We start from the raw sequence: 24056 nt of genomic DNA, 5'->3' as shown, positions 1-24056 counted from the left end.
TAAACTTTTGACCACAACTGTAAATATATATATATATATATATATATATATATATATATATATATATATATAATTTTTTAATTATTATATGCAAAGCAAATTATTGTCTAAGGTGCTCGAAAAATAATTTCGACCCATTATAAGATATATATACAGTAGTGTGCAAAGGTTTTAGGCAGGTGTCCTGCCTAAAACTTTTGCACAGTACTGTATTTACAGTGGTATGAAAAGGTATCTGAACCTTTTAGAATTTCTCACATTTCTGCACAAAAATCACCATCAAATGTGATCTGATCTTTGGTAAAATCGCACAGATGAAAATACAGTACTTGCTTTTACTAAAACTACCCAAACATTTATAGGTTTTCATATTTTAATGAGGATGGCATGCAAACAATGCCAGAAGATGGGAAAATAAGTGAACCCTCTGCCTAAGGAAACTTAAAGAGCAATTGAAACCAATTTTTACCAAACATTTCAATTCAGGTGTGTGCCCAAATACTGATGAGTGGTTTAAAGCTGCCCTGCCCACTATAAAACACACATGTGGCAAGAATTGTCTTGATGAAAAGCATTGTCTGATGTGCATCACGGCTCGGTCAAAAGAGCCGTCTGAAGACCTGCGATTAAGGATTGTCGATTTGTATAAAGCTGGGAAAGGATACAAAATCATCTCTAAAAGTCTGGATGTTTATCAATTGACAGTCAGAGAAGTTGTCTACAAATGGAGAGTTTGGCACTGTTGCTTCTTTCCCAAAGAGTGGCCGTCCACCAAAGATGACGCCAAGAGTTCAGCGCAGAATACTCAGAGAGGTAAAAACGAACCCTAGAATGTCTGCTTAACTTATAGAAATCACTGGCACAGTCCAATATCCCCATGCCCACATCAATTATATGTAAAACTATGGCCAAGAATGGTGTCGTTATGAGAGGACTCCACTGAGGAAGTCACTGCTGTCTAAAACAACATTGTTGCTAGTTTAATGTTTTGAAAAAGGTACTTTGACACTCCACAGAAATTTTGGGCAAAATAGTTTGTGGACTGATGAAACCAGAATTGAATTGTTTGGGAGTAACACACAACATCATGTGTGGAGGAAAAATGGAACAGCTCACGAACATCAACACCTCATCCCCAACGTGAAGCATGGTGGATGGAGCATCATGATTTGGGGCTGTTTTGCTACCTCAGGGCCTGGACAACTTGCAATCATTAATGGAAGAATGAATTCAAAAGTTTATCAGAATGTTTTGCTGGAAAACCTGAGGCTGGCTGTCAAGACAGTTGAAGCTAGAAAGTGGATGATGTTGCAACAAGACAATGTTACAAAACACAGATGTAAATCAATTTCAGAAGAACAAAATACACGTTCTAGAGTGGCCAAGTCAAAGTCCAGACTTGAACCCCATTGAGATGCTGTAGCATGACCTAAAGACAGCGATTCATGCCAGAAAACACAGGAATCTAACTGATCTACAGCAGTTTGGTAGAGAAGAATGGGCTTAGTCCTGATCGATGTGCCAGACTGATCTGAAGCGACAGGAAGCGTCTGGTTGAAGTTATTGCTGCCAAAAGGGGGCCCACAAAATATTAAATGTGATGGTTCACCAACTTATTTTTTCACCCTTCTGTCATTGTTTGCATACTATCCCCATTAAAATATGAAAACCTATAAATGTTTGGGTGGTTTTAAAGCACTTTTTTTCATCTGTGTGATTTTGACAAAGATCACATTTGATGGTGATTTAATGCAGAAATGTGAAAAATTCCAAAAGGTTGACACTTTTTTATCCCACTGTATATACATGCACACATACAAACTGTACAGTTTTTTGACTGTCAGTCAAAAAGATTCCCGACCCGTCATCATCAAAGCTAGAAAAACAAGGCCTTTTCCTATGATAACTGTGCAGTACTAGTTTTATTTGAAAAACCCCGTACACGACAAAAGTTAAGCATACCAGTGCTTACCTCTCAAAAAAGAAAATCTCTGCACCTTCTGTAGACATGACAAATTGCCTCGGGTGTCATATTCTTACTTTGAGAGGTGACAATTGACAGATGTCAAGTTATACTGTATGGGTTGCACAACAGTTTACGGCATCAAGATAATCTGTCTGCCAACAAAAGATGATGCTCAAACACTTCTATCAGTGTAGCTTTGGAGGACTCACTTTAAATGGTAATGATTTATTCTGAGAAGACCAATTGATAAAACAAAGGCTTTGTGTCTGGAATAACTTGAAAAGTGTCTTAAACTAGTCAATCTACATTCATCAAAGTCACAGGCAGCTTCATGAAACAAGGGGGGAAAAAATCCTGTTCAACCTTGTGAGTCACACAAAGAACATCATGCCACTCCGCCTATGATCCCTCCCATGTTTAACACCAACATGACAAGATGATTGTTTACTCGCAGCTCATAGAGCTGAAATGAGGGAGGAGACTTTGGAAGGGAACAGCTTGAGGAGTGAAGAAATACCGTGAGGGCGCAAGTCACCTGTCAAGTGTCAGAGAAGTCTTGGTAGTATTGGTCAAGAAGCTCCGCAACTGTGAAGTCAGGAAACCCGGATTTCGGGGTCCATGTTCGTTGGACGAAAGCAAGATCATGGGCGGCACGATAAGTCAGAAGAGCATCAGGCGAGCCAACAGCAGGAGTCACACAAACAGCGTCACGTGAGTGCAATCAGTCACCTAATTTACCCCTGTCATTGGTTTAACCTGTACTCTCTACATTCTGCATGAGCAGTTCTTTGTAAATGTGTTTAAGTCACATTACTTAACCAGTAGCTGCCTTTACATTTTTTTTGTTACTTTAATCTGGTGTAACTGTCCTATTCAAGTGTACACATGCAACTATTCCCACACCCTGAACATGAGAGTGTAGATAAGGCTGCAAACAGACAGACTGCAAACACCTCCTGACTGTCAGGCTGCGTGTCCAAGGGTGTTATGCCTGAATGTGTCTGAGCACAAGTAGTAACAAGAAAGCATAAACAGAAATGAGAACAACCCGACAAAGTATGCCGTTTTATGTGCAAAATGAAAAAAAAAAAAAAAATTTCATGTGATTGGTATTAACATACATTGTCACGGTCCGGATAAAGTTGGAATTATGTTGACATTTTCTTTAACGTTGCGCTGCACATCTATGCATGTCCACAGTTGTCTCCTCATAATATGACCTCGCTGTGAGAAATAGAACCATAGTGTGTCAATATTTGTTTAGAGTGATCCATGGCTACCAGTTGCCAGTTGAACCCTCACACTGAGTTCTCTTCACAGAGCGCTGTCTTGGCATTGTGTGCATGATGGCAATTTTAGCAGGCATTCATGGATTTCATATCTACCCGCAATGATTAACTTTGGGTCTCAGGATCAACGCTAACAAGAGGGTCCGCAACCTCCGGCTCTGCTTTGACCCACGCTTTAGGGGACGCGCACTGCGTTTTGGACGACGGCGAATCCGCCTGGAACGAGTCCGCAAATCTCTCACGAGCTTTCTCCCAGTTCTTCTGGGATTGTGTTCTGGTCAGTGAGGCGTCATCCAGGGACATTGCGCCACACGCTCCCAGTCCTGACTGGGCCTTCCGAATTTTTAGTTGAATCTGAAAAATGGAAGAGGAATTGCAAGTTACATGCTAGTCAGGGGTCGCGTTAACCGAATATTTTCCGTCGTTGACCAGTTTTTTAAAACGGTGACGGAAAAAACTGAAGCCCATCCGTCATTTTGACAGGTTGCAAATCACACCCCAGACCACAGGGTGGCGAGTGAGCATATTAATTAGCTATTGTCTCTCTTGATGCATGACGTCGTTGGCCTTACTCTGAAAAATGTCAAGGCAACTGAGTGTTTGCCTGGCACGGCCAGACTGTTCTCCCTGTATTTTTCAAACACTGAGAGAAAAGTCTGGGACACAGCCTCTCGAGTAGGTACAAAATCAATTGACAAATCGGATTTGTTTATTTGCGTGACGTGTTCTTCACGAGCAACGTTACTCTTGCTCGCCGAAAGTCGTCTCTACATCAACACGGATGGCGACGGGAGAGCCGAGAATATGTTCCAATCCGCGGTTAAATTCAGTTTTAAATGAGCTAAAACACATCGACACGAGTCATTGACAACAGTCTGTCACGCGCTAGCCATGTTGAATAAACTCCGTTCTCCTCGTATGTTTACTTCCACGCGCAAGTCCCTCGTCCTGCCCTCGTCGCTTTGCTAACGGCACGTCTGCCCGTCGCTGATTGGTGCACTCCGCTGTCTGTTTGCCTCGTTAAGCTTGTTCGGACTGAATATTAATTAAAAATGAATGAAAACTAAGTACTATTGAATATGTCATTATTATCATTTTAAAAATGTAAGTGACAGGTAAAAATAGATTATGACCGGATTTTTATGACACTGTCAGTCAAAATGACAGACAACGAAAAAGTCTAGCGCAACCTCTGATGCTAGTGACAGATTCACACAGTTAAGACAAATTTTCCATCACCATTATTTCTTGAGGCGTGTGAAATTTTCGATTCTTAGATTATTCGCGATTCGGCAGTGGAAGATTTGAGAACGATTCACAAACATCCATATTCCGATTATTGAAACACAGTCATCGCGGTTCGGGACGCCATGAGGAACGGACCGAGAGTAAATATCATGTTCAACTCATGCCGCTAGATAAAAAAACAATACTTGACTGCGGCCGACAGCTGCTACAGACAACGCTCAGTTGCTGCATACATACGGCCACATACGGCTACTGTAGAAACACATATATGTAGAACTGGATGCGAAATGACAGACGACGGCAGTGTTAGGACCAGTGTTGGGCACGTTACTTTAAAGAAGTAATTAATGACACAATATAAATAAACAATTTCCTTCTATTTTCCCATGTACGTATGCTACAATACAACTGAGAGTGCTATGGCTGCCTGCTAAGCAACAAAACAGTATAACTACACATCCTGTTCCTGCCTCTCCACAGCCCTGGGGTTATCAAGCCCTCAAACAGTGATGCGCCTAGATTTTTTGACAGCAAAGTCAGTTATAACATCAGTGAAATCCAGTTTTTGAGCAAGCCCACGCTCAATGGAGAGCATGGTTAGGTTGCTAAGCCTGCCCTGTGATATGGTGGAGCGTTGGTAGTTTTTTTATTATTTTCATTTGACTGAAGGCTCGCTCTCCTCCAGCTACAGTCACTGGCAAAGACAAGAAAATGCGTAGCTGCTGCTCGTTTGTCTTGTTTCGGTGATGCATAGGTGGAGTTTGACTTTTGGGGCAGGGGGGGCACAGCATGTTATTATAATTATATAATTATAGTTACTCACTACTTCTTCCAAAAAGTAACTGAGTTAGTAACTGAATTACTCTATAGTAAAAGTAACTAGTTACCAGGGAAAGTAACTATTTCCGTTACTTTAAAAAGAAGTTGTTGTATGTCAAAGAATTTGAAATTTTCTAAGCAGTATTCGAGTCAGTTGAATACAGACAGGTAGTTGTGTTATAGAATCTTGTAATATTTATGGCACCTCACCAGCAACTAATTTATCCTACACTTGAAGTGCAACAAAAATAAACAGATTTGAATTGCTTACCATAGATGTCGACAAAAGCTTTGCCCCGGGACATAAATTACACTTTACCATGCACGTTCTTTCCTTTATATCTCCACCTCGTAGAGGACAAACTTTCCTCTGAATGCTCTGCCAATATATCCCTATGCATCTGTTTTGCGTGTGTGTGTTTGCCACACGCGCTGTTCCGGTGCGTGTGTGAAAACACCAGCTCTGAAGTACCTGCGCCATTAGGCTCGAGCGTTTACGTCACAGAATGGGGGCTCACGTGAGATTTGACAACAACGCAGCCATATTGAAAGCAGGTCTGGCTCACGGGACATTAAACTTTAACTTGATAGTTCGATAAAGAGACAAACTCGTTACTAAGGCGAAGAACATATATGTGATCAAACTTAAGGATGTGAACAATGTTGACCCTTACGAGCAAGCCGAAGACAAATGGAGTAAAGATGTCGACGGGCTTCCACAATTACGCGAAATGGACATTCTGCTGTATTTATTGTTTGGTGTATGTTACTAAAATCATCAGCGATTCCGAAATTACAAATCGCTACAAAGCCACGAACAGTTTTGCTGCAGATGGGTGTAGGATCTGCACATTATGACCGTATCAAACAGCAACTCCATCATTCTTGCAAAGGTAGGCTATGTGTGTTTACTATTTTCATTGCCATCAACCTGAATGCACCCAAAGTCTTGGATGACAAATAAACAGAACCGAGTAGACTCGCTACGGCTGGTAGTTTCTTTAAAGTAAGTAACGCACCCTTTTTGACCGTCAGTAACGGTAACGACGTTGTAACGGCGGAAAGAATAATTAGTTAGATTACCCCGTTACTGAAAAAATAACGCCGTTATTTATAACAGCGTTATTCCCAACACTGGTTAGGACATGTATAGAGAACTAGATGTGATATAACAGACTTGCCGGCGTTAGTAAACAGCCGCCATCTTAAAGCAGTAGAATTCTCTAGAAGGCTGCTGTAGCAAACAATCAACTTTTTTATCTAAAATACTCCTAAATCGGCAAAATCTGAACTTGAATATCTTTAAATGATGAAACAGTTTTAAAACTTTCACATGTCGAAAGTAGACAGAAGGGAAATTATGAAATAACGGGAGTAATTTTAACAACTTTAACGGTTGATTCACAACATTAAATTAATTGAATGTAGGTTAAAGGTGCTGATACAGAATGGGGACTTAAGTATTTTATTTACTGTTCTTAACTGTTAACTTGATACTGAAATATTAGTTTCGTTTAGCCTGAGAGGATTTTTGAACAATTATGGAACTAATGCACAAAACATTCAAAGTGCGGGGGTGGGGGGGTACATCAATATTCGATTTATAATTGAATCGGAGCGTCTGAATCGTAATCGAATTGTTAGGTGCCCCAAGATTCCCACCTGTAATTATTTCGCACGTATTTTTTTTTTAATTAATTTGAATAAATGTGGGGTTGACTTGGATGTCAAAATGGACGGTGTTCAACATTGAATAGTTGCTATAAAACATCTTACCGGGTCTTTCATTCCAGTTCCCGATTTACCCAATCCTTCTCCTTTCTTCCAGCCCATCTTTTCTAGCATCTTTCTTCCTTTATTGACTTCGCTGATCTCCCTTTGAGAGCGGAAAATTAAATCATTTGGATTACTGACATATTAGAGCTAGTGATTGTAAACTTACACATGAACAGAAGCAGGAGCATCATCTTGTTGGAAAAGCCCCTCGCTGCCCACTGTCTGACGTCGAGACTCTGCTCGGTCCTTGTACTTTGGGTTTCTCAGGGCTTTGCCCTCTTCAAACTCATTACTCTGTTGATGGAAAAAGCGTTTCAAATGAAGGACGATGTTATAATGCTCAAATACAGAGAGCACAGTTTACCTGGAGGCCATATTTGGCCTTCATAGATTTCAGCTCCTTCTGTCTCAGCACTTCTTTATCCTCTTTGGGTAGCGGAGGCCCTGTGAAGTGGGGGTAGATAGTAGATGACAAACGAAGCTCAAGTTCAAACAGATACGCTCTTAAGGGGGGGGGATAAACAACCTGGTATCTCCTCTTTCTTGTGCTTGCTGAGGTGAGCCATAATCTGGCCCGGCTCACAGCCATCACAGGTGTCGGTCCCTGTGTGTATATGGAAGGACAGCACTGTGTCTCCCATCTTGACCTCGTCGCCATGCGCCAGAGGCTGCGGCTCACACTTGGTTTTGGGCTATGAGCAAATGAGAAGAAATCATTCAAATAATCATTCAAATCATTCAAAGTTCCAGACCCGAACGCTATAGGTTCATTATTTTTGGAGGTAATATTGGTATGCCTCCCACACTTGAAGATAGGGGTGGAAACCTCTTGGTATCTCACCATACGATTTGTGATACTAAACTCACGATAATGACGATCTCACGATATGGCGATACAACGATTATCAATTTATTGTTCAGGAAATCATTTTACAAAACTAATAAACAGAAAAACATGCTGCTATCTTCATCCTTCTGCTGTGAGTTTATCACTAGTAGACGTCCAAATCCATTTGAAATGGGAGGGTGGCAGCAAATGAACACCTCCTTCTCTTCAAATGAGTCCCTCCCATTCCTACGGCCGTCAGTGGCAGCCAATGCCAGGCGATGAGGTCATTTAGGTCCATTTCAGGTCATTACCTATTGATTTTCTCGGCATTTATTGGGTCACTTCCTGTTGTGTAACCTAAAATTTAATAGGATGTGACCCAAAAAATGCCCCAAAAATCAACAAGAAGTGACTGAAAATATTCACTCACATTCAGAGACCCAAAATTACCACATTGCCTCTCCTAAATCTCCCAAATAAATAGGCAGTGACTCAAACTCAACAGGAAGTAACCTGTAAATGCCCAAAAATGAACAGAAAGTGACCTGTAAATGCCCCAAAAATCTGAAAGAGTCACTGTGAATGCTCTGGTTTCGAATGAACGAACGTTCAATGGCAGCCATAGAGTTAACAGAAACTATTATGGTGGAAGATTTTAAGAGCAACTTGTTGGTTTTTTTTTTGGTCAAACATTGACCCCGTTTTAAAACGATAACACGATAAATCACTTTTTTGATATTTAGTTACACCCCTACTTAAAGATGGGTACAAAAACTGACCAGAGTTAAACTATTAAGCATTAAGGCCTTTTCATACTAGCGTCTGCCCATTGTGAAGAACGGTCCACGGCAAGCACACAACGGGAGGAGCCATGTAGCCTGACGTAGATGTTGCCAGGATGTGAAAAGCCGCAAGCATATTTACTAGCAGAAGCAGAAAGGAGTGGCTGGAATGTGAAGGTGTGTCCAGTGGAGGTCGGTTGTATAGATAGGCTTTGTAGCCAGGTCCACCACAAGGCTTCTGAAGGAAGTAGGGATCAGAGGCCAGGCCCAACGGAAGGCAATTATAGAACTTGCCACTACAGCAGAATGGAGCAGTCACTGGTTGTGGCTGAAACATAGAGATGCAACATGGGCTGCCAAATAAGTGCTTGGTGCCACCGCACACCACACACCCGGGTCTGATCATCCTGTGGCAAGCCTTCCTCAGCAGAGGGTGTCTTGTTGTAAGTGGCCAAAACACCCAATGATGTCTGAGGCAAGCAACTGACATTGTGGTGCGCTTGTGGCACCACGTGATCATTGCCAAATTTCACCCCACCCAAGATGACATGTCCAGTTTGATTGATGTGTGGAATATTAGGGATCTCTAACAGCTAGTCCTATTAAGAAGTCTATAGTCCCACATACCAATGTGTTTATTTTTCATTGTTGCACAAGAAAATAGCGACTTTTCCAATTTCAAGGAGTAGGGGGCATTATAATAGCCGCGTAAAGAGTTTTACGAGTTTTGGTGAGAAGGTGAATAGTTTTTGTTGTTGTTCGTGAACTACATTTCCACACAACCGCACATCGAGGTACCATTTAGTTTAGCAGGGAGAGGTATGAGAGTCATTTTGCGAGTGTCCCAGAGCTCGTAAAACTTTAAAACAGCCCATTTATCAAGGTTTCGTTGGCTGTGGTTTGCGTATATCCATCCGTCCACCAAAACAGCCTAATACCACAGCAGTGTTGTTTTCATCAACGAACAATTTTTTTCATGACGATGACGTCACGATGACGCGCTGAAAACGTGTCTTGGGAGACTAAAACATAACGACATTAATGCCAGTTGTCGTCTGACGACACGAGAACGAGATGGAAATTTGCCATAGTTCCGTCATAATTTCACAATGTGTGATATTTTCTTATTTGATGTGTAGTTAGCACGTATTTATAAGTGTTTGGTTGTGTCAATCATGTGACGTGCTATGTACCCTCCCTCGATCCCCTTGCCCCACACACATGCCTATACACCAGTCGATGAGGCATAAGCGTCATTGTCAGGTGCTGCTTGGTAAATTTTGCTTTCTTATATTGGCTAAATATTTAATGTTGCTTGTGCTCGTCTGTCATGTTCATTTGAAATTACTGAAAATCTTTTATTTTTTCATTCATGGACTAAAACTTTTCAAGTTAATAGACGAAAACAATTTGAGAATTGCCGAGTAAAACTAGATGAAATTCGAGTTTTCATTGACTAAAACAGTGCTTCTCAATTATTTTCTGTTACGCCCCCCCAAGGAAGACGTAAATGTTTCGCGTCCCCCCCAAACTCTCTGCCGCCACTGTAAATAGTATCATTTGTCCATAAAATTACTATTATAAATACGCATCTGCCTAACATTGTGTCCTTTTTTTCTAATAAAGAAAAAAAGTAACATAGATCAACTTATAATAAAGTATAACCTTATTAACATTGTTTTGTTTGAAACAGAGAAGACTTGACGCGCATCAATTAGCCTGAATTTTAAAAAAAAGTCACATCCAAACTGTAAAAAATACACTCAAGGTACATTTTTGACCATTTGATACAGAAAAATAAAATGTAATAAAATCAGTAAATAATAAAAAATTAAAATTGATTAGAAACATTCACTCACGAGGACAATATGCCAAAAAATTTGACCGAAAAAACAAAACTGAATAAAAGAAAAAAAGAGTGTCCTTGGACAGAAGGACAGTTTTTATTTTTGCTGCTCACAGTATTTACCTTCTTTGAAATGGTGTGGAGTTGTTTTGTAATGAGCATGCTAACACTGACAAAGCAGGACGATTGTTGGCAATATTCGGCACGTTCTAAAAGGCAAACGACACGAAAAAAGCGCATTCTCGGCGGCCGAGGTAGAACCGTAGGTGAGGGCGGTCGTCGTGACGATCCCAAGCCGAAAATGGCACTTCTTGGGCGGCGACGTGAGAACCGGACAAGACAGTGGGTCGCTGCGTGAGTGAGTCTGGTCGGAAAACGGCTTTCGAAAACGGCGGCGGGACACTGCTCTTCATACCTGTTTTCTGTGTGTGCTTAGCTGAAAATGAGAGCGCCACTGCCACCCACTGAGTGGATGTGCAAGTACACTTTATTCCAGTACGGCAAAAAAAAAAATAAATAAATAAAAAAGCATGTTCCCCGAGGTCACATGCGCCCCCCCCTGGCATCGCTCTGCGCCCCCCCAGGGGGGCGCGCCCCACTATTTGAGAAGTACTGGACTAAAACTAGACGAAGACAAACACATTTTGAAATGACTAAAATATGACTAAGTATTTTCGTCCAAAAGACTGAGACGAAAATTAAAATGGCTGCCAAAACAACACTGTAGCACAGATATCAGTACGCCTGCCCCTTTGCCATTGGATGTGAAGTTGACGTCAGCATGGCGGCGCTCTATTTTAGGCCCCGCTTCTTGGCCCAAATTCATTCAAAACGTCCCGTTCCGCCCTAAAAAACTGCCTACCGCTCACTTTTGCCGAGAAGTGCCCTCCCTTGTGCACAATAAATGGGTTGCCGCTGAACCCTTCATGCTAGGCTGCCGCAAGTTTGAAACAGTCTTTAGGCTTCATTCCATGAGGCAAGTATTACATTCGGTTAAAAATCTGTACGAGGACGCAGTAGGTGAAACATGACACAGGAACACTACCTGTAAGATTCTGTTTCCGTTGATAACCGTTCCATTTTGACTTCCCTGATCCACTAGCATGTAGCTCTGCTGCTGCTGGTCAAAATACACCTCAGCATGGAACTAAAGCCAATGAGAGAATTGCTAAGCATTATTTTCATAATGTACATAGGAGTCATTAAAATGTTACAAACTTACCTTGCTTACTCCAATATCTGGTATCCGGATGGCATGGTCCATTTCTTTCTCTCTGCAAAACAGACAATTTTTTGGGGGAGACTCCTTGAGTTTTGCTTGAAGTCTGAAGTGATGATTCTCCCTTATTATGAAAACAGCACACACCTGCCTATGGTGGCTGTTGAGTCAGCAGTGATGATAAACAAGGTGCCAACCTGCAGCACCGGAGAGCGGACCACGGTGACTCTAACACACGGCGGCCATAGCGCTGTGACAATGACAAAATCAGAGTTGGCCTGTTAACAGCTCAGCATTAAATTCTACAATGTCCATCTCAATTTTTTGTGACATTTTTAAACTAATTTAGATAAGGGAAAAATGGCACTATTTTACTTATCAGATATAACTGGTTCCTGTAATTGGACTAAAAGATCTTGGAAGCATGTGCTGATGCAACATGTTGCTTGCTCACCTGCCCGACACTGACTCTCCATCTCAGACTCTGGGCTGTGGTTGCGAGGCGAGCTAGGAGACGGAGAAACAGAGGGGGGAGACTCCCATTGTTCCTTCTCGGACTCTGTGAGCTCCCCCTCCTCAGCCTCGCTGTTACCCTCCAAGTCATCACTCCGAGCGGGCGAGCTACGCGACTTCTTGCGTGACGATGACTTGGACCGCTTCTTTTTTTTCTTTGATCTTCGCTTCTCGTCATGGTTTGAACCGCTTTTATGTTTTTTTCTCTTGGAGGAAGACTTGTCCCTCTCCCCTCGCCTTTTATAGTCTTTTCCTCGTGACTCAGGACTACGAGATCGTCGTCTCGTTTTTCGGGATTCTGAAGTGCGCCTCGATTGCTGTTCTTCTTCTTCCGATTTCACGTCATCAAATGCGTACTCCTGACATTAGACAATTTGCAAATTAGATGGTCTAATGTTGTTCGATGGTAGGGAGACAGCTGGCTTTGGAGATCCAAAATGATTTTGCACTTCATTTTAGATTTACAGTCTCAGTCTTCAAAGGCAGTTCACGAGAGGCCCCATTTTATGAAAAGAGTTCAGACCTTTGCAATTAAAACCAAAGCTTTATGTCCTATTTACTACATTAGTACCGGAACTATAGTTAAAGTTAAGCAAGTGCCGTTTGATTGTACATGTCTAATTGATGCCAATATAGTTGGTAGATCGTGCCTATTTGCAAGGTCATGTTTCAGAAATGCATTTAAAAGATGGCATGAACGGGCTTAATACTGTAGGTTCTCATTTAGTGAATGTGATGGAAAACAAAAACTAAAGCTCGTTCATAAATGAAGCAGCAATATGTACCTTGTTACGCTGGAATAAAGCTTTACGAACTATCTTGATGGTAGACTGTGCACTACGTGTAGTCCCCGAGTTACGGCGTACTCGGCTTACGCGATTTCGACTTTATGCCACCTGAGTCTCGTCCGCCATTTTGTTTCCAGTTGTTTTTTTGTTTTTTAGACCCATAAAAATTACCTTATTGTACCTTACAGTAGCTTATTTTTCTACTTTATTAATATGGCATGTTCTGTCCTCACTAAATGTGAGAAATTGCTTCGCTTTACAGACAGCAAACAAGGCAATTGTGCGTTTTACTTCCTCCACTTTTGACAATTTGTAAAGCTGTAACACAAATATGAACTTATGTTCAAAACGACAAGCTTTTCAACAATAAAACACTTGACACAAAACAATTGGTGTTCAAACGTCCATCTAGTCTGATCAATATGTAAATTTAGTAGATTAAATTAGCCTAATTTTCCAAACAAAAGTCCACTAGCTTAAATGCTACGAATGCTAACGTATTTACAATTCTGATAGCAAATCGATCACATGCAATTCCACAAACTGTAGCTGTAAACTTCATTACAAATGCATACACAAACATATATTACCTGAAACAACTTACAGCCTTATGTGGGCCAAACCAGACCGCAGCTATCCATTATTCATACAATGTCTGAGCCTGCTTCTCAGTCTTACAGTCCAGCCAGACCCAATGCTATCACCAGAGGGCAGTGTATCCTCCATCATTAAATAAAATACAATACTTTTGGACTTTTTGAATAGTTATTTTGTAGGGGCACTTAAAGGGTTCATTCTGACTTGCGCGTAAATTCAGGTTACGTCGCCAGCGTAGGAACAGAACTCGTTTTTAACCCGGGGACTACCTGTAATAATAAGAACCTTGCCATTGCACCAGCAATACTGTTAGAACAGGGGTCCCCAACCTTTTCTGCACCACGGACCCCTGTGATTTGGGTCTTTTTTTTCATTGACCCGTGTTCTGTAAAATTTTTCACCCTATAAAATTTTGCTCCCAAAGCTTCTGTGGCGGTGAAAAAAGCAGTCTTTTATATTCAGTTGGACTCTCAATGTTATCCAACAGTGCTAAAAAAATATTTACATCATAAACATACATGTGCAACACAAAAATGGCGTAAATGAATGCTTAACTACACGGCTAAGTCGTTAAGTGAGAGAGCTGCGTGCAGTTGTTGTGTGCAGCTAACATGGCAAACGTAGCTTAATGTTCCTTTCTTTAAAGAAAGTTTGTAGTGTGTACTTTGGAATCGCTGTATTCGCGGCCATTTTTAATGTTACGCACATGCCAAATTTGTCAGAACACCGGCAATGTGCGGCAGAAAAATACAGCAAATATAAAATAACATTTGTTTTTAGCCCCGTCGTGTTAAGTGCAGGGAAAATACAACTCACCCGCTGAATCAGTGGGAGGCATGAGCTTGTTTCGTTGCGACGAGATGTTTCCGAGATGGGAGAGTGAGAGAAGCCCGCTTCACAAAGATAAGTATTCAGTGCTCTACTAGCGATGTCAGGATATTCCGAAATGACTTTAATCCAGAACCTCGGTAGAGTTGTTTTCTCAAATGTACGTTTAAGGTCGCCGTGATTTGCGATCTCTACAAGCTGATATTCCTGTTGCACAGACATGCTCGAATCACTTGGTTTATTCACATACGGGTCTTTAGTGATTGGGAAGTAGCACAGATTTTCTTTTCTTCGAGGTTCTAGGCTCATCTTCTGGCTCGTCAGGTTACCTTTTCCCCGTAAAAAACCTGTCCAAAGAGGTCTGTTTTTCAGTCATTCTAGTGTGGGGGCTAATTATTTCCGGGAACTAATGTGATGGGCGACGACCTACGTCATTATCGAGGCCAAGCGCACATAGATATAAAAAAAACAAGATGTACTGCTAACAGTCCAATCAATGCATTTCTATGGTGACCTCCTATCCTGTAGTTGTATATCTAGAGTAGACAGGGATATTGGTGTGTTAAGCGGCACAGTCCAAAGTCAATCGACCAGAATGCAGTCATTAATAAATTATTTATAATTTCTGCGCGGCCCGGTACCAAATGTACCACGGACCGGCCCGGTCGTTGGGGACCCCTGCGTTAGAACATTTCGAATACCAGCAGCTGATTACTAGAGCGCAGCAACATTTGTTTAAAGACCTTCATGGAGTGTGTTAGATTCTCAGATTTAGCTAATAAGTTTGGTTGGAAAACATTTTAACAATTGTACCGTATACAACATTAGGTGGAGCAATACAAAAAGCATGTACCTTATTTATGAATTATTTTCAGTTGATACACGGTGTTGAGGCAATTCATAAGTTGGTGGGTGGGAGTAGGGGTCAAACTCATTTCTAATGGTGGTGATAAAAGTCCAGTTGTGATGATGAAAAGGTGTTACGAGAACTCTAATGCTAGGGTCGGTGATTAAAAATATGTACCTCTGTGGCAAGCAGTGTTCCAGTTTGAGAAAATCTTCATATTAGCCAACGACCTAGTCAGCTCGTGCACCTGGGTCGGAGGAATAGTCTTTTAGTCAGCGAGTCGCACGTTTTGGCAGATTGGGACGATGGCATGCATTTGAAGACTGAGACCAAAATGAAATTCTAAGAATGCGAACAGTCCAGTTGCTATGGTCATTCTAAAGCCAGCAGTCAACTTGCATTTTAATGGGCCTGTTTGTTTGAGCCTTCTGTCACTTACCTGATCACGGTGATGCGAGGATTTCTTTGCACCCCTCTTGAACCATCTGCCTTTCTTTTCAGTCGTGTAATCGTCTTTATCGCCACTCTGCACAGCAGAAACCTCAACTTTGGAATGAAACTGGTAGCGTCCACTTTCTGCGTCGTAATAGTAGTAAATGCCTGTGTTGTTATCGTAGTACAGCTGGCTGACCTGAGGCAAAAAACGTACCAAATGAGTCGTTCTAAAAGGTGAAATGTGTTAGTGATAGAGCCTAGAATTCCATTGAACGTTCCCACATTTCCAATTCATGGACAATCGTTTGCTATATATTTAAAGGTACTATATGGAAATTTTAGTGTTAAAAACATTTTTTACTCCATGCATGCTCAACCAATGACTTCAAAAGCCCTGACATTTTAACAGAGACTGCCCCAAAAAGCCCCTTTTCTTCCCTTCAATAGTGTCCAGGTGAATACGCACTTGCCCAAGGCAGCAGTGGTTCCACTCTGCCTTGTATCCACTTGGCAAAAACACTTCTATAACCCACTTTTGTAACCCACTTAAGACTTGCTACTAACAGTAAACAATCACGTTTGCTGTTTTTAGGTTACTGGTGCTGATTTGATGAGCCAAACACTCATTGCATCATGTTGGTGCTCGTACAGCCATACGCACGATGTCACACCAGGGTGCAGTTACACTTTAGGCCGGAGGTGGCAGCTGCGAATAAAAAAGTGACAAACTCCATATACACTGATCCCTCGTTTTTCACCGTTAATGCCGACCAGAACCCGCCGCGATAAGTGGAAAAATCGCAAAGTAAATACCCCCCCGCCCCAAAAATTGTGTGTTCAATGTATATATTCAGATTCAGCTTCATTGAGTGATTCCACTCAAATACGCTGCAGCAGCTCACTAACACACAAGGAGTTGCCACAGCAACTGTTTAACAGGTTAAACGATGATTGATAAATGCAGCGCTTTGAAGCTCTGTTTCTGGCAAGATCAAGCATCAATGTGTCAATCATTGTTAACTTTAATAAGCAACTCCAGTGCACTCACTGTTGGACCAACAACAAGCAGGGAGACGGGGGGAGGGATGGAGAATAAGACTATTGCTATTGGCTTAGGACAGCTCATCGTTTTTTTTTTTTTTTTTAATTGAAACGATGGACTGAGGGTGAAAAGTTTGACTCATGAAGTAAGGAGGGATCATTGTAACTAGGGTCGGGCATCAAACATCGATGGGACACGGGTCTAACACTCCGATGGTCCGAGCAGAAAAAAATTGCTGGCAAAAACCATGAAGAAGCCACAAGAAGAGCGTGTTTGTGCACTGCAACTTGATTACAACCATGGACACGGTGTGGCGGCGCTCAAAAGTGTGGCTCAACTTTACAAAAAAAAAAAAGCCCAGTGCAACATTTCCAACACAACTATATTATGCAAAGGTTACTGCACGACCAGTGTGATTAAACACCTACGGCTTCATAGCGTGCAGAGTAGCATAGCTGAGTGCCGCGCCAGTCCTCTAACCAGTCAGAAAGGTAAGTAAAACAATAAATTGCGTCTGCCTTCTGCTGTTCCAGCGATCCGACCCCAGATTAAGTAGATGATGGATGGATGAAAAATAGTACGAGAATAAGTCGTATTCTTACATCGGGCTATGGTCGATATCATGTAAATAGACGATGCGAAATGACTAGAGCTTTTGAAAAATAAACACCTTTGTGAAAATGCACTCCTGAAGAAAGAAACTTCATCACATTCAAGTTCAAAGACTGATGTTTATATTTATTCATTCATTTTCCATTCCGCTGTTTCCTCACGAGGGTCGCAGAGGTGCTGGAGCCTATCCCAGCTAACGACGGGCAATAGGCAGGGGACACCCTGAACTGGTTGCCAGCCAATCGCAGGGCACAAGGAGACATACAACCATTCACGCACACACTCATACCTACGGACAATTTAGAGTGTTCAATCAGATGTGGGAGGAAACCGGAGTTCCCGGAGGAAACCCACGCAGGCACGGGGAGAACATGCAAACTCCACACTGGAAGGCCGAAGCCCGGGATTGAACCCTTGATATCAGAACTGCGAGGCGGATGTGCTAACCACTCAGCCACCGTGCCACGATGTTTATATACAAGTTAAAAATAGCCCTGTGAAAAGTTCATAGAATTCATACATTTCATATTAATTGTATTAATTATTAAAATAATAACGATAATTTTAAATTCATATAATTTTTTAAAAAAATCACCCATTAGTTAAGACATGAATAAAAATTAAAATTTTGAAATACATTTTTTGACCCCGCCTCTTTTTTTTTTTAATGAATTTTTTTTACCCTGCCTCTTAAAAGAATCGAAATCGAGAATCGTTCAGAACCGGAATCAAAACATCAGAATCAGAATCGGAATCGTTCAATTTCAAACGATGCCCAACTCTAACTGTAACTTAACTTTCATATTTTAAGTGACGCATAATAAGATTGCCTGCTCTCACCAAACAATGTCAGTTTGAGTTGTTTAGGTAGTCAAGTTTGTAAATTTACATGAACGTGTATCTGGCGCTTCCAAAATACGCATCAGATTTGAATTCTTATTTGGAAAAGGAACAGTGCTGATCAAAAGATATGCAACGCCATTGTTTTTTTTCTTCTATTTTTATCATCATTACACATGTACTAACTTTGCAACTGTGGCAAAAAATCTTTCTCAGTGCATTGTAAAACCAGACAAAAACTTGACAAACCGAGTCGTAATAGAAGCCAGTGCTGTGGTCATAGTACATGCCAGTAGTCTCATCAAATACAAAGCCAGTTTGTGTCATGGCTTCCTCAGCGGTGGCTCTCAACATGTCTGCAATGGACGATGCATCACCCTCCTAGGGGAGATATAGGATTACACACTAAAAAAATAGCTTGCCGAAACATTAAATTTTTATGCTATAGGAGTTAACAGTGGGGTAATGCAAGCAATTGAGCTCTGCGTACACACCTCTGCAGTTGCTACTACGGTACTATCAGGTTGAACAGACACATCTGAAGCTGTGCCTTGTGTTGTGCCTGCCTGCTCCACTGTTGGACCTTCTTTTGTGTCCTCTCCAACAGGTGCGTCCACAACCATATCGGCCCCCTGACCGTCCTGGGAGTTGGCAGCCTTGGTGTTCTGATAGTATTCACCGTAGTAGTAGTTATAGTAGTCTGTGAAGAAAACACAGTGAGATACCTTTACTAAACAGAAAGGGTTGGCCCATAAGTAAAATGTAAAAATATACCTGTTTCAGACCAAACATATTCTTCTGTCTGAGTTTCAACATTAACTTTGTCTTTATTTTTTTTCTTCCACTCGTGAATCTCTGCACTCAGTTGATTCACCTGTAATTTGGTAGTCAGAAATAAAGAGAGTTCATGTTTGTAACTGCGAAATCACATTCAATTGGTCCTTTTTTCCAAAGGTCCAGATGTGCGGTTTCAGGGTTAAGAACAGAACACAATAAACCAGATTGCACAGCGGCTAATAATAATAAACATTGCCTCTTTGCTAGTTTTCATCCTTTTTCATAGTGATGATTAAAAAATTCTTAAACCTATGGAGCTTTAAATTGCAGCGATCAGAACGAAACCCCATCGTAAAGTACACAACCTGGACAGGTACAAGCACTTGTAAAAATAAGGATACACATGGTATAAAAGACTAACACGCATGAATGTAAGAAAATATTCTTACCAAAGTATTGAATGATTTTTGTATAGGATCCTTGGATGCAAATGTGTGAAGTCCCAAAACAAGAAAATATCCATTCAGAAGCTGCCATTTATCATGATTATGGCTGACCGAGAAAAGGAAATACACTCTAAAATACTATATTCATTTTGTTTGCGGAACACTTTATAAAAGATAAATAGAAGACATTTAACAGGTTTCCCACCAGCTGACTTCTTAGGATACAATTAGATTTTGCTAGCTTGTGACACATCTCATTGTAGTTTCACTTAATTACCTAATTTATAAGTTTGCCGAGGGTCAATCAAGATATTGGCAACTGCATATCATATCTAATTGTTGAATTCAAGCTGTTGAAATTCCTCCTAAAAATAGCGTCCAAAAAGTTATGGTCAGTGCTGAGATAGTATTTTGAATGATAGTGAAAATAATATCCCAGTTTCCCATTTAGTCCATAGTAATCAAAGGAGCATTTAGCCCTTTCAGTGGTCTCTACAGTGGACATATATTCTAAGTTATAATTACAGTGGGGAGAACAAGTATTTGATACACTGCCGAATTTGCTGATTTTCCCACTTGCAAAGCATGTAGAGGTCTGTAATTTGTATCATAAGTTCTCTTCAACTGTGAGGGACGGAATCTAATACAAAACCCCAGAAAATCACCTTGTATGATTTTTAAATAATAAATTTGCATTTAATTGCATGAAATAAGTATTTGATACATCACAAAAATCGAACTTAATATTTGGTACAGAAACCTTTGTTTGCTATTACAGATACCAAATGTTTCCTGTAGTCCTTGACAAGGTTTGCACACACTGCAGCAGGGATTTTGGCCCACTCCTCCATGCAGATCTTCTCCAGAGCCTTCAGGTTTCGGGACTGCTGCCGGGCAACACGGACTTTCAGCTCCCTCCATAGATTTTCTATTGGGTTCAGATCTGGTGACTGGCTAGGCCACTCCAGGACCTTAAGATGCTTCTTACAGAGCCACACTTTAGTTGCCTTGGCTGTGTGCTTTGGGTCGTTGACATGCTGGAAGACCCAGCCACGACCCATCTCCAGGGCTCTCACTGAAGGAAAGAGGTTGTCAGCCAAGATCTGGTGATACATAGCCCCATCCATCCTCCCCTCAATACGGTGCAGTCGTCCTGTACCCTTGGCAGAGAGGCAGCTCCAAAAAATGATGTTTCCTCCTCCATGTTTCACGGTTGGGATGGTGTTCTTGGGGTTGTACTCATCCGTCTTTTTCCTTCAAACACGACGACCCGAGTTTAGACCAAATAGTTCAATTTTGGTCTCATCCGACCACATGAGCTTCTCCCATTGCTCCTCTGGATCATCCAGATGGTAAGTGGCAAACTTCAGACGTGTCTGGACATGCAATGGCTTCAGCAGCGGGACCTTGCGTGCGCTGTAGGATTTTAATCCGTGACGGCGTAATGTGTTTGTGATTGTTTTCTTCGAGACTGTGGTTCCAGCTCTCTTCAGGTCATTGACCAGGTCCTGCCGTGTAGTTCTGGGCTGATCCCTCACCTTCTTCATGATCAGTGATGCCCCACGAGGTGAGATCTTGCATGGAGCCCCAGAACGAGGCAGTTTGACCGTCAACTTGAACTTCTTCCATTTTCTAATAATCGCTCCAACAGTTGTTACCTTCTCACCAAGCTGCTTGCTTATTTTCCTGTAGCCCATCCCAGCCTTGTGCAGGTCTATTATTTTATCCCTGATGTCCTTACACAGCTCTTTGGTCTTGGCCATTGTGGCATGTGAACAGGTGTCTTTTATACAGGTAACAAGTTCAAACAGGTGCAGTTACTTCCGGTAATGAGTGGAGAACAGGAGGGGTTCTTAAAAAAGAACCGAGCGCCGAAATATTTACTAGTTGGTAATGCACCAAATACTTATTTCATGCAGGTAAATACAAATTTATTATTTAAAAATTATACAATGTGATTTTCTGAATTTTTGTATTGGATTCCGTCCCTCACAGTTGAAGAGAACTTACGATACAAATTACACACCTCTACATGGCGTACAAGTGGGAAAACCAGCAAAATCGGCAGTGTATCAAATACTTGTTCTCCCAACTGTACCTCTTTGATCTTGGCAGAGAAGCTTGGGAGCGCTACCCTCAAAGGCGCTAAATGCGTCAATCATTGTTTAGCTTGTTAAACAATAGCGGTAGTCTGCTGTGGCAACTCATTGTGTGTGTGTGTGTAAGTGAGCGGCTGTTCTCAGCAGTGTGAGCAGATTTGAGTGAACTCATTCAAGCTTTTAATAAAGAAAAGCATTTTTCCACATTTGTTTGAAAATAATTCATATGATGTAGGCAGCACGGTGGGACAGTGACATGTTTGAAACATTTTAATTTTTTTAACAACACTTTTTTTCTGTCTCGGATCGGGAGTCGGTATTGGCAGATTCTCAAAATCAGTTGACTTGGACTTGGGTGCAAAAATATGTGATCGGGACATCCCGAATTACCTTAACTCATTAACCACCAGCCCAGGTCACAGTGCAAGTGTTGCAATAGTTAGTAAAAGAGAGAAATAGTTATTGAACGTACCTATTGACGGCAATAGACACCCAATCCGTTTCAACTCCCAGTTAAAATGGATGGGACGTCTATTGCCGTGAACGGCAGTCAAAGAGTATAGCTCAGTGACGTCCCAAGAGATTTAGAAAACAAATAAATTAATAAAACTCCCAGAGCAAAAATACCCTAAATATAATAATATATATAATATACCTATCTAAATTTCTTTTTTTTTTTTGTGGCTAATTTATTACAATGTTCTTTTTCTTAAACGTTTCGTTTAATTTTTCAATTTTATTTAGCGTTAAGAGTTGTATTTTTTTTTCTTTTTTCAATTTGTTATTACAGCATGTGTAACAAAATGCGTAAACGAGACAGAACATCACATATTACATTGGGGAAATACAGGCCGGACTGCCTGATGGTTTACTATGTAAAGCCCTCCGGATCAGTGTTTGGATATTTCATTACTTTGTATTTTATTGCTTTTTAAAAAAATATATTTATTACTATTTATATTGTTGTTTTTCCCACAAAGTGGATCCTTGAATTCATTCATTATATTTAAAAAACCATTTAAAAAAAAAATGCCAATCGCAAATTATGTGCAGGCACATGTCAAATGGGGCCCGCAAAATATTGTCCTATGAGCTATAATTGGCCCCTAGGGCCACAAGTTTGGGACCACTGTCCACTATGAACGTAGTCAAAACAAGAAAAAAATATAAAATTCGTGAAGGAAATGGTTAATGCACTATTAAAATTGGAATAACGCTGAAGCGGATTGATAAATGTATGAATTCAGCTCTAATAGACGGAACAACTTTACTTTGACCAATTTGAAAAATATTTCCAAGCACACACAGTTTTGGCATGGAAAGCTGCTGTCTTCAATACTGTCAATAAGAATGGCCTTTTCAAAAACGCCCGAAATTGTATTGACAGTGTTTGAATTAAATAGCATTTGCCAAATTCAGACCTGTTTCCGCAAATCCTCGTTGTAGCTGTCCGTGCTCCTCTGCAGTCTCTCGGAATGACTCAGTTGCTTTTGCAACTTGGCCAGCTCTGTTTTGCACTCCTTCAGCTCTTCTTTTAACGACTCCACTTGAAGACGGAGCTCGGCGACTTCACATCCGCTGTCTTTCTCTCCGTCTTCGTCCTCCATTCTCACCTGGAAGGCAAAGTTACGCTTTAACCTTGCAGATAGACAGAAAAAAAACTGTTGTATATGAAAGGTGGCTGTAACGCTGTAGTACGGCTGCACAGCAAGTCGCGTGTAGTTATTGTACAGTGTATTATGCGCCGATAGCACAAGTCTCACCGTTTGCGTCGTTTTCGGTCGGCTGGCTTAAACCGTGACTTTCCAAACACCACGGCGGCACATGACCCAACCTGTAAGTTGAACATAAATATCGTGTAACTACCCCGCATTCTCAACACACCCGAGTACATGTTTAATTACAATTAGACAGTTACAATTAAAACCGTGAAGATGTTGACAGACAACGCTGTACGCGGCCGCCATTAACTAACATGACTCAAACGCCCCAAACCGGATGTTATTCTTTTTCGAGGTTGGCGGACTTCCGTCGTCCGCCTAATACACCGATAATGTTACAATGTCTTTGTCGCCATCTGTCGAGCAAAATTATTACTGTTAATTTTAGAAACGATCGATTACGTAATCATAAATTCTGGGAGAAAAAAAACCCGTCATCCTCAAATTTGATGCATTTATAACTTGTAGAAGGTGCTCGGGGTTCTAAACTCCACTCGTAAGACTTTTCATCTTTTAGTCAAATAATCATAATCGTCTGGAGATTAAACTTTGATTCATATGATAGAGACCAGCTATCTAAAAATTGCAGTCATGTTATTTTCTTACCACTAAATGGCACTGTGGCACACATTTTGCTTTCTGACCAGCCGGGTAAAAACCTCATTTTACTATTTCCTATACCTATATGTATTCCGCTGCTATTACTATTTTATTACTTGAGTGATCTGTCTACATTT

The 24056-nt window shown here is 41.1% G+C and overlaps 2 protein-coding genes across 3 annotated transcripts in view; one reads left to right on the top strand and one right to left on the bottom strand.

Annotated features, from left to right (window-relative positions):
* tacc1 (transforming, acidic coiled-coil containing protein 1) overlaps window positions 1-24056 on the top strand; it is a 75570-nt gene that overhangs the window by 12778 nt on the left and 38736 nt on the right. Inside the window, exon 1 of one of the 2 annotated variants that reach the window (XM_057845574.1) lies at window positions 2380-2677. The exons of the other annotated variant lie outside the window; for it this stretch is intronic. Within the exon in view, the coding sequence (XP_057701557.1) occupies window positions 2610-2677 (68 nt within the window). The 5' untranslated portion in view covers window positions 2380-2609. Of the gene's footprint in view, window positions 1-2379; window positions 2678-24056 lie in introns of those variants that run through there. 2 annotated transcript variants of the gene reach the window in all.
* aggf1 (angiogenic factor with G patch and FHA domains 1) lies at window positions 293-23619 on the bottom strand. The gene is made up of 16 exons (XM_057845577.1): window positions 23517-23619; window positions 23362-23432; window positions 23020-23211; window positions 19051-19150; window positions 18771-18976; window positions 18526-18657; window positions 15787-15978; window positions 12229-12646; window positions 11922-12024; window positions 11778-11829; window positions 11601-11702; window positions 7625-7790; window positions 7463-7542; window positions 7265-7392; window positions 7099-7198; window positions 293-3609 (listed from the first exon to the last, which is right to left on the bottom strand). The coding sequence occupies exons 3-16, from the start codon at window positions 23203-23205 to the stop codon at window positions 3361-3363; spliced, it is 2214 nt and encodes a 737-aa protein (XP_057701560.1). The 5' UTR covers window positions 23206-23211; window positions 23362-23432; window positions 23517-23619; the 3' UTR covers window positions 293-3360.

This window comes from Corythoichthys intestinalis, chromosome 9 (assembly GCF_030265065.1).
Source record: "Corythoichthys intestinalis isolate RoL2023-P3 chromosome 9, ASM3026506v1, whole genome shotgun sequence".
Lineage (NCBI taxonomy): Eukaryota > Metazoa > Chordata > Actinopteri > Syngnathiformes > Syngnathidae > Corythoichthys > Corythoichthys intestinalis.
The sequence above is the reverse complement of the archived record's forward strand: the minus strand, read 5'-3'. Positions and strand labels throughout refer to the sequence as shown.